The sequence below is a fragment of the Tupaia chinensis genome, unplaced genomic scaffold (assembly GCF_000334495.1).
Source record: "Tupaia chinensis unplaced genomic scaffold, TupChi_1.0 Scaffold000255_1, whole genome shotgun sequence".
NCBI classification, from domain to species: Eukaryota; Metazoa; Chordata; class Mammalia; order Scandentia; family Tupaiidae; genus Tupaia; species Tupaia belangeri.
Genome location: NW_006159735.1, coordinates 1,791,075 through 1,803,875, shown reverse-complemented (window position 1 = coordinate 1,803,875; position 12,801 = coordinate 1,791,075). Strand labels below are relative to the sequence as shown.

The following is a 12,801-nucleotide window of genomic DNA, read 5'->3' as shown; positions in this document are numbered from 1 at the left end:
CCAGACCCTCCCCCTAGCAAAGCCACTCATCGTACAGCCCAAGTTCCCTACACAAAGCCTTCCTGGCATTTCTTTATTCAACAGGCACGATGCTAGATGCTGCGAACAAGGCAGGCATGGTGACTTGCCATGGACGACAGTGGGTACAATGCAGCATGATAAAGCTATGATGCAGGATGATGGGGCACAGGTGGGGAGAGGGACATTGCATTTACACTTGGGGGTTAAGAAAGTATCTGGAGTAAATGATCTAGGCTATGCAGAAGAAAAGAGTAAAATCCACGAAAGCAACATGGGCTAAGACTTACTCAGCCTCAGTGGGATCCTTGTCAGGAGGAATTGCAAGGGGGGCACAGGTGAGCCCCCAGGCACTCCTACTCCCAGCCCTGGCCCTCGAGCCCTCTCTCCCTGACTCCCATTGCCTTGGCCAATGCAATGCCACCTCTGGGCCTTACCAAACCCCTGGGCTCCATCTCTTTCCACTGCCCTGGTCTGTGCTCAGTGTCACCCTCCAGGTCCTGGCCTCTGCATAATGCATAGAAAGATTCCTTCCTCACATGGTGCCCTCTAACGATGCCCCAGTCAGATCTTTAGCATGCTAACAGAAGCAGCGTTTGGAGTTTGGCAGGCCTTTCCAAACTGGCAGGCCCAAGTTTTCATCACACAAATGAGCAGCTATTCATTCCCCATAGCTCTCCAGCTCTGAAGAGAGAATATGGGACTAAATGAGTGTCATTCATTTAACCAGTAAGCAGCCCTGCATTTTATGGTCATGGGGGATTATTCACTTAATAATTTAATATTACATAGTTTTGTTGTTGTTTATTTTGTCTTTGTTAGAGGGCATGTGTGCTTGCCGGAGAAAGAGAGGAAGAGGGAGAGGAGAAAGTACCCTCGTGGGAAATGGTCATGCCCCAATCCCTTCTCCTTCCTTTTTTTCCTCCTTTGGGGATTCTGGGCATGCACATGTGCCTAGCATGTTTCTCAAGTTGCTGGGTCCGAGACTCAAACTCTGTGGTTGGCCACGTGGGATCCGTCTGTTTTAACTAGCAGGTCAGGGAGCCAGCCCAAATAATATTACACAGTTTTATGGCAATTCTGAGTGGCATCCCAAGAGTGCTTGTCATATGCAGTAAAACCAGGAGACCTGAGATTGCCTCTTCTTACTTGCAGACTGACCAGAACATATCAGCACTAAGGTGAGGAGCCTACAGCAAAAATACCAGGGCATTGCCTTGACCTCTTCATTGTGCACAGCATTCCCCAAATGTATGGATCTCAGATCCTGACAAAGTCTTATCATTGCGAGTATGGATGAGCTGGGGGAGTTACCTTCAAGTTCTATCCCTTTCCAGTGGGTTAAGTCAGACTCAGTAGGAAAAAGAGAGAGAGAGAGAGAGAGAGAGAGAGAGAGAGGGGGGGGGATGATGTGGAAGGGTAACTATTATCCTGTACCATTTCGCATTTGTGTGATAGTTGGCAATTGTCGAAACACTTCCCCACCTGTTATCTCAGGGCAGAGGGCCTCATTCCCATTTCACAGGTGGGGAATCTAAAGCTTGGAGAGGCTGAGTTCCCACGGTCATATGGCTACGTGTGCAGAGCCAAGCCTGGACTCACACAGTGCTCTTTCTCTATCTCTTCTCTTCAAGGTTGTAGAAGAGGAAAGGAAAATGAAATCTCCTGGAAGGCTGAAGTTTAGGTTTTTAAGCTCCAATCCCCCAACTCACTCTCCTGGAGAGCTGGTGTAGATAATAAACACCACTACTCAATATTTATGAAATCCAGTTCTTCTGCAAATAGATCAGCAGGCATGTTCAGTGGAGGGGACAAATTCTATCAGGAGCTCGTCTCAGAGCAATCAGTTCCAGTGGCCAAGTGCAAGCACCTCCCTGAATGATAAACACCCCCGCGGGCTGAGGCAGAGCCGGCCTGCGGGGGAGGTGCGAGCCCCAGCCCCCACGCCAGGCGCCCTGCAGCTGACCAGACTCACCACCATGACCTCTCTCTTCACTGACTTCATTTCTGCAGGGAACAGAACAGGCAGAAGTTAAGCTTCTTGGGCACTAAATTGACCTTAAAATTCCACCCCCACAATGGGATTTCCCCTAAACAGGCTTTGAATTCAGTCTTGCAGACATGGCAAAGAATTTTTCTGTCTGTAGACATGTTTTTTGGACAGCTTTCAATCTTCTTGGAAAACACACACACACACACATAATACATATATGGTTAAATACTTAAAATTTCTTCCCAGCTTATTGCTATTCCTGAACCTAGGAAATTAGCTTTTAAATGGCATTAGTAATAGAAAGAAAAATGGAGTTGACACATTTGTTCCTAACAAGGGGACTTTTTGCATCTATTTCCCATCCCTTTTTAAAACAGTAACTGGGATTGGAGAGTTTGTGAAAATCTCATTTATTAAAATCGTCTCACTCAATATGATCAACAGCCATTATAATCAAATGTCTAACCTTGCTTAGACATGCCTTGTGCATTTCAGACACACATGCTTGTGGATGAAGTGATTAAAGCACGCATTAAAAAAATCATAATAAGACTTTCCAACACTATGCCCTGTCTCAGCCCATAGTTCAGAGTCACTTTACTTTGACCCAGGCTTGCCTGCCAGGGTCAGGATGGGCCCCCTCCACAGGCTTGGAGCTGCTCAAAGGGACCTTGCTCAGCTTACCAATGTCCCCGAAATCAGTCAGCTCACCTGACTTTGTCCTGCCCCCTTCTAACTAGTCTAACCGTGAAAAACCTCAAATCCATTGCAATTTGAGAATAAAGCATCGTTTGTCTTTCAAAAAACGCAGATGTCTAACTCAGAGCATTAGCTATCCTCAGGAGCGGTCACACTCTTCCGTGTGCAGCACCAAGTAGATACCGCCTGTGTTTAACACATCCAGGCTCCTTTATTCCTGTTCTGCTCGGTGGCGAACAGACCTAGGTGCTTAAGCTGAGCTGATTGGAAATGACTCCAGGTAGGGAACAGATTGGACCAGCATGAAAGATCCAAGGGGTCAACAGCACCCTGCTCTCTGCCCTTCCCTTTCTCCAGCTACCTCCGATGCTGCTTCATCCCACCCATGGATGGTGTGGCTCAAAACCTATCAAGACACAATTGCACCCCTTCTTCTTAGAATACAACAGAGCAAGCAAAATACAACCAACACATAAAGGGAATAGGCTCAATACATACCTCCTTTCTTTGCCCTATTGGAAGGGAAAAATAAGGGGTGGGAGGAGATGACATTAATTCACCTGAAAGCATTATGCACTGGCACACACATGATAACATGGGGTCCTTGGGATTCTGAGGCTGACTAGAAGAGCTGCCAGGGGTAGGCAGCAAGCATAAGGTTAGACTATCACCCCTGCTCCAGACAAAGGAGCTCCATCACTGTTGGCTTGGACTGGGAGGTTCTGGGAGTTTGAAACCATTGCTGTACGTCACATCTTCAGGGATGTGTTGTTTCTGATGCCTGGTGAGGACATGAACCAGCCCAGTCAGACTGCCTTTGATGCTTCCTGCCCTGTTTTCCTCCCCAGTAGCCAGCTAGCAGAAGGCGTGGCTCACAGCAGGGAGACTTGAGAGCTGGCAGCTAAACTTTGGTTTTCTAAAACATGAAGAGCCGGCCTTAGACTCTAAGGCCTTTCCCAGGATAACCTTACATTCTATGGTTCTGTGACTCCAGTTCTATTCTTTGCTATTTGACAAATGTTGGCTCTCATAGGGGAAAACCAGCTTTCAAAGATACCAGGCTTGAGTCTGAGTTTCTAGCATTTTTTCTTTTTTAAGTCAACTATGTTGAAAGTAATTATTTAGAACATAAGTTTAAAAAAACACATTAAAGGTGCATGGTTAACATTAGCCCTAAATTGCACGTGCTGCAGTGTCTACTAGATTACTTCCTTCAAGAATGTCTACCCAAATCCTATTTTACAAAATACCACCATCTTACAAGCTAAGAATCACTCGTCCAGAGCTAGCTTTTGTTTTTTTTCCCCTGAGTCAATTTGTGAGCAGAGTCCAAACAAAAATGCCTTTTTTAATTGCAGCAGATGCCCAAGGATTTCTTACCTTGAAGTCAAGGTTGCCAATAGCAACAAACTTCCCCAATAAATATGGCAAAATGCAACGTACATCTTGGTGCTAACGAACGCCTTATACTCTTATACAGTCTTTCATCCACAGAGTTTAAATTATTTGGCAACTAATAGTTAATCTTCAAAATATTTTTAAAGGCACACAAGTCTTATCACCCTTCCTCTTTTATTAAAAAAGAACTATTTTACTTAACTATATTTCTTTATTTATATTTGACCAGAGAGGAACAGAGAGAAGGAAAGTGAGAAAGCCAGCCTCCTGGTCTGGGACTTGAACCCAGGTCAGTCATGTGGGAGTCCAGTGTCCTTAGCCATCACGCCATCTGCCAGCCCCTTACTTACTGTTCCTTTTTACCAGTGAGGAATCCTGAAACTCAGAAGTTCCAATGCCCTGAGATACTTGGACATGGAGCCGAACTGCAACTCAAATCCTAAACTCACTGGGACTCAGCTGTTCAGAATAATGCAACAAGATTTTCAAATGATGGCTATGGCATTTACTCTGTCAGAAACAGTGGTAAGTGCTTTCTTTCCATGTGCTCATTTAATTGTTTAGTTTTACACATAATGAAATTGAAGTCACAGAGGTTGTCTCTTAGGAAAGTTGTATATTCAGAAATGGTAGAGCTAAGATTCGAACCCAGGTCCTGTCTAACTCCAAAACCCAGGTTCAGAGCCATCAAGCTCTAGTAGTAATAATTCCTGAGAATCCAGAAACCTGGCTCTAGAGTTCAGTGTTCTCTTTACTTCACACTATTACAAGTTGGGTATTCCTTATCCAAACTTTTTGGGACCATTTTGGATTTGTTTTTGTTTGTTTGTTTGTTTTTCAGATTTTTGGAATATTTGCATATACCTAATAAGACATCTTGAGGATGGGAAACAAGTGTAAACATAAGATGTATTTATGTCTCATATACACTTAGCAGGAAGGTAGTTTATGTAATAATTTCATTGAAGCATTTTGACTGTGACCTTGTCACATGAGGTCAGGTGTGAAATTTTCCACTAATGGGGTCATCTTGGCATTCAAAAAGATTTGAATTTCAGGGACCAGCAGTTGGTGTAATGGCTATGTCGCTGGACTCCCAAGTAGGCAACCACGGTTCCAGTCTTGGACCCGGTGGCTTAAACTCACGCCAGGCGCGTGTGCGTGCGTGCCCAAGATCCCAAGAAGAGAATGGAGGAGAAGGGATTGCGGCGTGGCTATCCCCCCTGGGGGGCGATTTCTTGCTTTCTGTCTCTCTGTCTCTCTCTGTCTTTCTGGTGAGCATACACGCCCTATAGCAAAAATCTCTCCCAAAAGAAAAAAAATGATTTGAATTTCAGAGCATTTTGGTTCTGGGATTTTTGGATTTGTGATGCCCATTTGCACCTTATTTTAGGCAGTAAAAGACACGCAACAGATTATCACAATAAGAGCCATATTACTGTGAACAGGTAAGAACAGGAAGGACAGAAAACAGACCTATGTTTACAGCCCTTGAGAGTAAGAGACAGGGCCACATGCAAAAGAACAATGATTATTTAGTCTCACAAAATCCCAGCTAAGTCACTAGAGCCAAAAGCTTAATTCCCGTGTGTGTGTGTGTGTGTGTGTGTGTGTGAGTATGTGTGTGCACACACTTCCTTTAATCCTATCTTTTCCTTTAAATATTTTACAAATAAGAGCACTGGCTTATTCTATCATTACTCACAACAGGGCTTTTTAGAAACTTTTATCCAGTAAAGTCACCAAAAGGCTGACACCCCAATTTCATAGAAAACCCATTACGGACAGGGTGCATGGCCTGGAGAAGCTGAAGGAATAACCATTCTTCACCTATCAGGTGACATGGAGTGTAAACCGGGACAAGGGGAGGGGAGCTGGAATTCCTTCCCCATATCTCCTTTTCCCTCCTTCCCTCTGGGTACCCCGGTCAACAGAAAAATCCCGACTCTCTATCCTTCTCTCTGGACCTCTCCAGGAAGTGTCCTGTAGGAAGTGGAGGAAAGGGCCCAGCCCGCTGGCAACTCACTGAGGTTTCTTGTCCTTTCCAGTCTTGCAGGAGCAGTGTCTGTGGATGGCTTTGGCCAACACAATGACCAGGGACACCAGGAGACCCAGAAGCAACAGGGAGCCCAAGGTGATGACAAAAGGCACATACCACGCAGATGGAGAATAAACGTTTTTCCTCAGGATCTGGTAGGTGATTCTGGGCTTGAACGACACAGAATAGGGAGAGTGAGTGGAGGGTGTAATGTTTTTAACCTTCAGCACTTCCTTGTGGTGGGTGTTTATTCCTCTCTGTTCTTGCTCTCTAAATTGGACATCTGTGTAGTCACAGTTCTTGTTGCTTTAACCTATCACTTCATTTTTAGCCTTTGCAGACATTCATTAGATCAAAATCCAGAAACTTTAGGGATCGGAGAAGCAACTCTAGGCCTAATTCCATTCTCTGTCCTTCACTTTCCCACAAGCTAAAGTCTACATGGCTTTTATTCCTGCCATATCACAGCATAACCCAGGGACTAATATAGCTATTGTCTCTCACTGAGAAGGCTGAAGCCATGGAAGTTGTTTTTTAACACCTCGTACGTTTTCAGTGTTCTCTCAACTACAGGCAGCCAGATGAGTGGGCCGCTATCACAGTGAATCCTCAAGTTCAGCATCTGCTTCCTAGCGCAGAAACAGATAATAAACAAGGGATGGAGATTTCAGGATGGGAGCCGTCACAATCGGGTCATGCTGTCAGCCCATGAAAGGTGGCAATTTCTCATTCAGGGGCACCTCCTGGCTCCTACCACACAGAAAGTCCTTGGTGTTGCCATTTGCCTCCATTCATTGAGGTCACAGTGACTCAAGCCCAGGAGAAAGAAATTTTTTAAAAATAATAATTTATTTTAATTTGACCAGACACACACACACAGAGAGAGAGAGAGAGAGAGAGAAAGAAAGAGGAAAGTGAAAAAGTAAGCCACCAAGTCCAGGACTTGAACCATGTGGTCCAGGACTTCAGCCATGTTGGGGTGACTAGCACTTTAACCACCTGCTGTTCCCCAGGAGAAAGAAATATTAGCGAGCTCTTGGTAAGACTCTGATAAGCAGATACTGGTCACCTTCACAGGTGCTTTTCTGAGATTCTCACTCATTTTGTTCTGGCATGTCACAAGTATGGTAATGCTGGCCAGGGATGTAGTTTTTACTAAGAAGAGGAGGAGAAAGGGGATGAAGACGTCAATATTGGGGCTGGCAGGTGGCCTGCTGGTTAAGGGTGCTGGACTCCCACATGACCGACTGCAGTTTGAGTCCTGGACCTGGCAGTTTGCTTTATCACTTTCCCCCTCTTTCTCACTCTGTCCCTCTCTGGTCAAATTAAAAATAAATAAATAAATAAAGTTTTAAAAAATCTTAAAAAAAAAAAAACAATATAGGGGCCTGCAGGTGGAATAGTTCTAAGGCACTGCACTCACACACAGCCGACTGCAGTTCAAGTCCTGGACCTGGCAGCTTGGTATTCACACTGGTCATGTGTGTATGAGTGCCCAAATTCCCAGAAGGAGAATGGAGAAGGGAATGCAGCATGGCCATCCCCCATAAGGGCTGATCTCTCATTTTCTCTCTCATTGTCTCTCTCTAGCAAGAGCATGTACCCTATGGCAAAATCTTTTTTTTTTTTTTTTTGGAGAGATTTTCACTGTAGGGCGCGTGCGCTCGCCAGACAGACAGAGAGAGACAGAGAGACAGAAAGTGAGAAATCACCCCCCAGGAGGGATGGTCACACTGCAATCCCTTCTCCTCCATTCTCCTCTTGGGATCTTGGGCATGCACGCACACGTGCCCAGCGTGAGTTCTAAGCCACCGGGTCCAGGATGCGAACCGCGGTTGACTACATGGGAGTCCAGCGACATAGCCATTACGCTAACTGCTGGTTCCCCCCTATGGCAAAATCTTTAAAAAAAAATAATTAATATTATTTTTTCGTTTGCTATATAGTGTTCACCAAGGAGAAAGAGAAAGAGAAAGTGAGAAATCATCCCCAGTGGGGAATAGCCACATCACAATCCCTTCTCTTCCATCCTCCTCTAGGGATTTTGGGAACACATGCACACGTGCCCAGCATTTTTAAATTGCCAGGTTGAAGACCTGAACTGCTCAGTCAGCCATGTGGGTTCCACCCGCCTTAACTTCCGCACCACCTACTGGATCTAATTTGTGTACTTATTTGTAATCTGTCCCCCCTTGTTGATCAATGGCTCTCAAACTTTAATGCATTTCAGAATTCCTTATACATTTTATTTCATTTTTTAAAGAATTATTTTATTTAATTTTATTTATTCATTTATTTATTTTAGCTTAATCAGAGAGGGGACACAGAGAGAGAGAGACAGAGAAAGTAAGAAAGCAAGCCACCAGGTCAAGGACTTGAACCATGGTTGGCCATGTGGGAATGTCCAGTGCCTTACCCACCACACCACCTGCTGGTCCCTTGTACATTTTATTAAAAATACAAATTGGGGCCAGCCAGTGGCATGGTAGTTAAGGCAGGTGGATCCTATATGGCTAACTAAATGGTTCAAATCTCAGACTCAGCAGTTTGAGAAACATGCCAAGCATGTGTGCATCCAGCATCTCAGAAGGAAGGAGAGGTGATGGAGAAGGGATGGTCGCATGACCACGTCCCATGAGGGGTGCTTTCTCACTCCCTTTCTCTCTAAAAGCACACACACCATCTGGCAAATTAAAACACACACACACACACACACACACAGAGGACAGAGGAGACAGCAGGTGGTTAAGGTGCTGGACTCCCTCATGACTGACTGTAGTTCAAGTCCTGAACCTAGCAGCTTGAAAATCACACCAGGCATGTATGTATGCAAGCCCAAAATCCCAGGAGGAGAAAGGAGAAGAAGGTATTATGGCGTAGTCATTCCCCCCAGGGGGTGATTACTCACTTTCCCTCCTGCTGTCTCTCTCCCTCTATGGTGAGGCCACATGAACACACATGCCCTTTGGCAAAGATTTAAATACACACACACACACACACACACACACACACACACACTCACGAATTGCTGGGTCTCGCCTCCAGAGGTTCCAATCCAGTAAGTGGGAGGATAGGGTTGGGGATTTCAGGTTCCAACCTCGTTCCCTGGAGTTTGTGGTGATGGTCATGAATGGGTGAGGTATAACTTTACTAATCGAGGGTAGGCCTGATAATGTTCATTTCTACCACGTTTCAAGGTGACCCTGATGCTACTGGTTTGGGACCACACTTTCAGAACCACTGTCCCATGCATTAAGCTTCAGGAGAGCAGGGATCATTTTGATTTATTTACTAAAGTGACTGGAAATATAGGCATTAAATTAACAATTGTACATTAGATAAACTTTTTTTAAAAAAGAATTATTTATTTAATTTTATTTATTCATTCATTTATTTTAATTTGACCATAGAGAGACACAGAAAGAAAGAGAGGAGAAGTAAGGAAGCAAGCCACCAGGTCCAGGACTTGAACCATGGTTAGTCATATGGGGGTGTCCAGTGCCTTAACCACCATGCCACCTGCTGGCCCTGGTTAGATAAACTTGTATGAAGTGGAGGTGAAGAGTGGGGTATGGATTGACACATGGTAACTCTTGTAAAGAAGTAAAGACAAGCGCCCAGCAGTTATCTGTCTGCCTTCATGGACGCTGACTTGCAATGACTCCTCTTTTCCCCAAATAATTATTAATTTAATTTATTATTATTATTATTATTATTAATTTGCTATAGGGCACGTGCACTTCCCAGAGACAGAAGAAAGAGAGAGCGAGAGAAAGCAAGCCACCAAGTCTGGGACTCAAACTATAGTTGAACATGTGGAAGTCCAGCGCCTCAACCACCATGCCACCTGTTGGCTTTGCAATGACTCTTAAGAGCAAGCAGAGCAGAAAACAACTAGCCTGTGCCCATGAAAACTGGCCGCCATGCCACAGGTGGCTACTATGGTTTGAGCATGTCCCCATCAAACACATGTATAGAAATTTTGTATGTCGTGAGTATACTAAAAGGGTGGAAACTCAATCCAACTATGGGATTAAGAGTTGAGACCGGGACCAGCAGATAGTGTAATGGCTATTTTGCTGGACTTCCATGTAGTCTACCGCAGTTCGAGTCCTGGACCCAGTGGCTTAAACTCACGCTGGGCACATGTGCGTGCATGCCCAAGATCCTGAGGAGAATGGAGGAGAAGGGATTGCAGCGTAGCCATCCCCTTCCCCCACTCCCCCCGGGGGTGATTTCTTACTTTCTGTCTCTCTGTCTCCTTCTGTCTTTCTGGCGAGGGCACGCGCCCTATAGGAAAAGCCGCTCCAAAGAAAGAAAGAGTTGAGGCTGTTAGGAGGTGATTAGGATTAGATAAAGTCCTCAAGGTAGGGCCCCCATGATAAAGAGAGGAAGACACAAACCTAGACATGGACACACAGGCTCGACTTTGGCCATGTGATGCCCTGCATTGCCTCAGAACACTGCAGGGAGTCCCCATAACAAGAAGGCCCTCATCAGATGCAGCCCTTGACTTTAGGCCTCCAAAACTATGAGTGAAATTAACCTCTATTCTTTATAAATTACCCAGTGTGGTATTCAGTAGTGATAGACTAAAACAGTGGTCAATGTCTGAGAGGTCACAGGCCCCTGCACAAATGCACCCCTTTCTTTTTTTTATTACTTTATTTGATATTATTATTATTGTTGTTTTATTTTACCAGAGAAAGACAGAAAGAGAGAGAGAAACCAAGTTGCCAGGTCCAAGACTCAAAATGCGGTCAGTCATGTGGGAGTCCAGTATCTTTAACCACCATGCCACCTGCTAGCCCCGCAAATGCACCTCTTTCTTTATCAGAATAGGAGAAGTCAATGGGTTTAGGAACCCAAGGTCTCATCCAGAACTTTATTTGTTTATTTATTTATTATTTTTTTGGAGAGGTTTTTGCTATAGGGCACATATGCTCACCAGAAAGAGACAGAGAGACAGAAAGCAAGAAATCAGCCCTCAGGGGGGATTGCCACGCCGCAATCCCTTCTCCTCCATTCTCCTCTCGGGATCTTGGGCACGCATGCACATGCACCCAGCATGAGTTTTAAGCCACCGGGTTCGGGACTCGAACCGCGGTTGACGACACGGGAGTCCAACATAGCCATTATGCCAACTGCTGGTCCCTCACCCAGAACTTTTTCTACCACCCATGGCTACTCCAATCCAGTCCTCGGTTGCCATTTTGGGCAACATCTTAATACTGCAACTTTTTTAGTTCATCCCACATTTTTCCTGGGCCAAAGAGCTCTACCACCATAGGCCACATGAGAAGGTGGCTGGGGTTCCAGCTCTCAGAGCACTTACCCGGGGGGTTGTTGTGATGATCGTAGTTGGGTGGGGAATGACTTTAATATTCAGTGTCACTGTCCCTGTTTCAACAAGAGCCTCAGCTTTTTTCCTGCCGGACAGCAAATTATCATCAGTGATGTAGACAAGTAGTTTGTAGTCCCAGAGCTTATCAAGTCCACCAGCGTAGTCAAAGGGAGAGGCGAGCAGTAGGCGTGTGATATTGGATCCGGCACTGGGAGAGAAGGTGAAATGATTGTTGATGTTGCCTAAATGAGATTTGATATGTGGATGTTAGTAAAGGAAGAAAACAGAGTGAGAAACAAAGGGTTAGAAAAACACTGCATTCAGCCTATTCCTGAAATGTCCTTAACTGCAGACCACGTTTCTGACGCTCCAGGGCTGGGTCTGTGATGTGCTACAGGCCTTAACTGCACCAGATCTCATTAGTGCTAAGAAACTCTTGCTTATAACCACAGTGGCTACGAATGCAGAGTATAAACGCCTTGGGCCCTATGGCTTGAGAAAAACACTGGGTATGTGTGAGTGCATGCTCAAAATCCCGAGAGGAGAATGGAAGAAAGGGGATTGCAGCATGGCCATCCTTTTCAGGGGGTGCTTTCTCTCTCTCTCTTTCTCCAGTGAGCACACACACTCTATAGGAAAAATTAAAAAAAAAAAAAAGCAAAGCAATAGCACACCTATTCTGGTGCTGTTTTACTGAGCATCAGGCAGAGAGATGTCATAACCCTGGGCAGCCCCTCTAGCTCATCATCAAGCATTTATCTGGAAATACGCGTAACTGACCAACCAATGAGTGGGCCAGAAGGGGGCAGAGCAAGCCGCCTTCCCAGCCATAGTCCAAGTTCACCCTGTGTCTTTCATGGAACCTGGCTGGTCACACTGGTTACAGCTGTCCCTAGAGTCCCCCAAAGGAAGGTGCCTCCTGGCTCTGCAGAGATCACTGCCCCAGGTCCTCCTGAACCCAGCCCATCACGCCCCCTAAACATATGCACAGCTCTGTTGAGGCTGAAGGAGCCTGGGGCAGAGAGGCTGCCAGCCTGAGCACACTCCTGCTCATTCCTCCGGTGGCTCCAGACTCATTACCGATTGAACACCAGTAAATGGAGCAGGAGATGATGCAATTTTTAGTCCCTTAGCAGCAAAGTGCTCCATAAAGGCCTAAGGGTTCTCAGTATGGATTATTTCCATCCTCGGCAACTGCAGTCTCAGGCAGTTTCTGCCCCTGGGTTTTGTGACACAGCCTGCTCCAGAGGCTTCCTGCTGCTCGAGTTCCTGCTCTGCCAAGGGCTCAGCAGGAGGCCGAGATGGCTTTTT

General features: G+C 45.5%; 1 protein-coding gene across 1 annotated transcript in view; it reads right to left on the bottom strand.

The window, feature by feature from the left end:
* CDHR3 (cadherin related family member 3) overlaps window positions 1-12,801 on the bottom strand; it is a 77,157-nt gene that overhangs the window by 2,776 nt on the left and 61,580 nt on the right. Inside the window, exons 13-16 of the mRNA XM_027772116.1 lie at window positions 11,482-11,732; window positions 6,135-6,316; window positions 3,209-3,222; window positions 1,994-2,025 (exon numbers count right to left, since the gene is read on the bottom strand). Coding sequence (XP_027627917.1) covers window positions 1,994-2,025; window positions 3,209-3,222; window positions 6,135-6,316; window positions 11,482-11,732 — 479 coding nt within the window. The remainder of the gene's footprint in view (window positions 1-1,993; window positions 2,026-3,208; window positions 3,223-6,134; window positions 6,317-11,481; window positions 11,733-12,801) is intronic.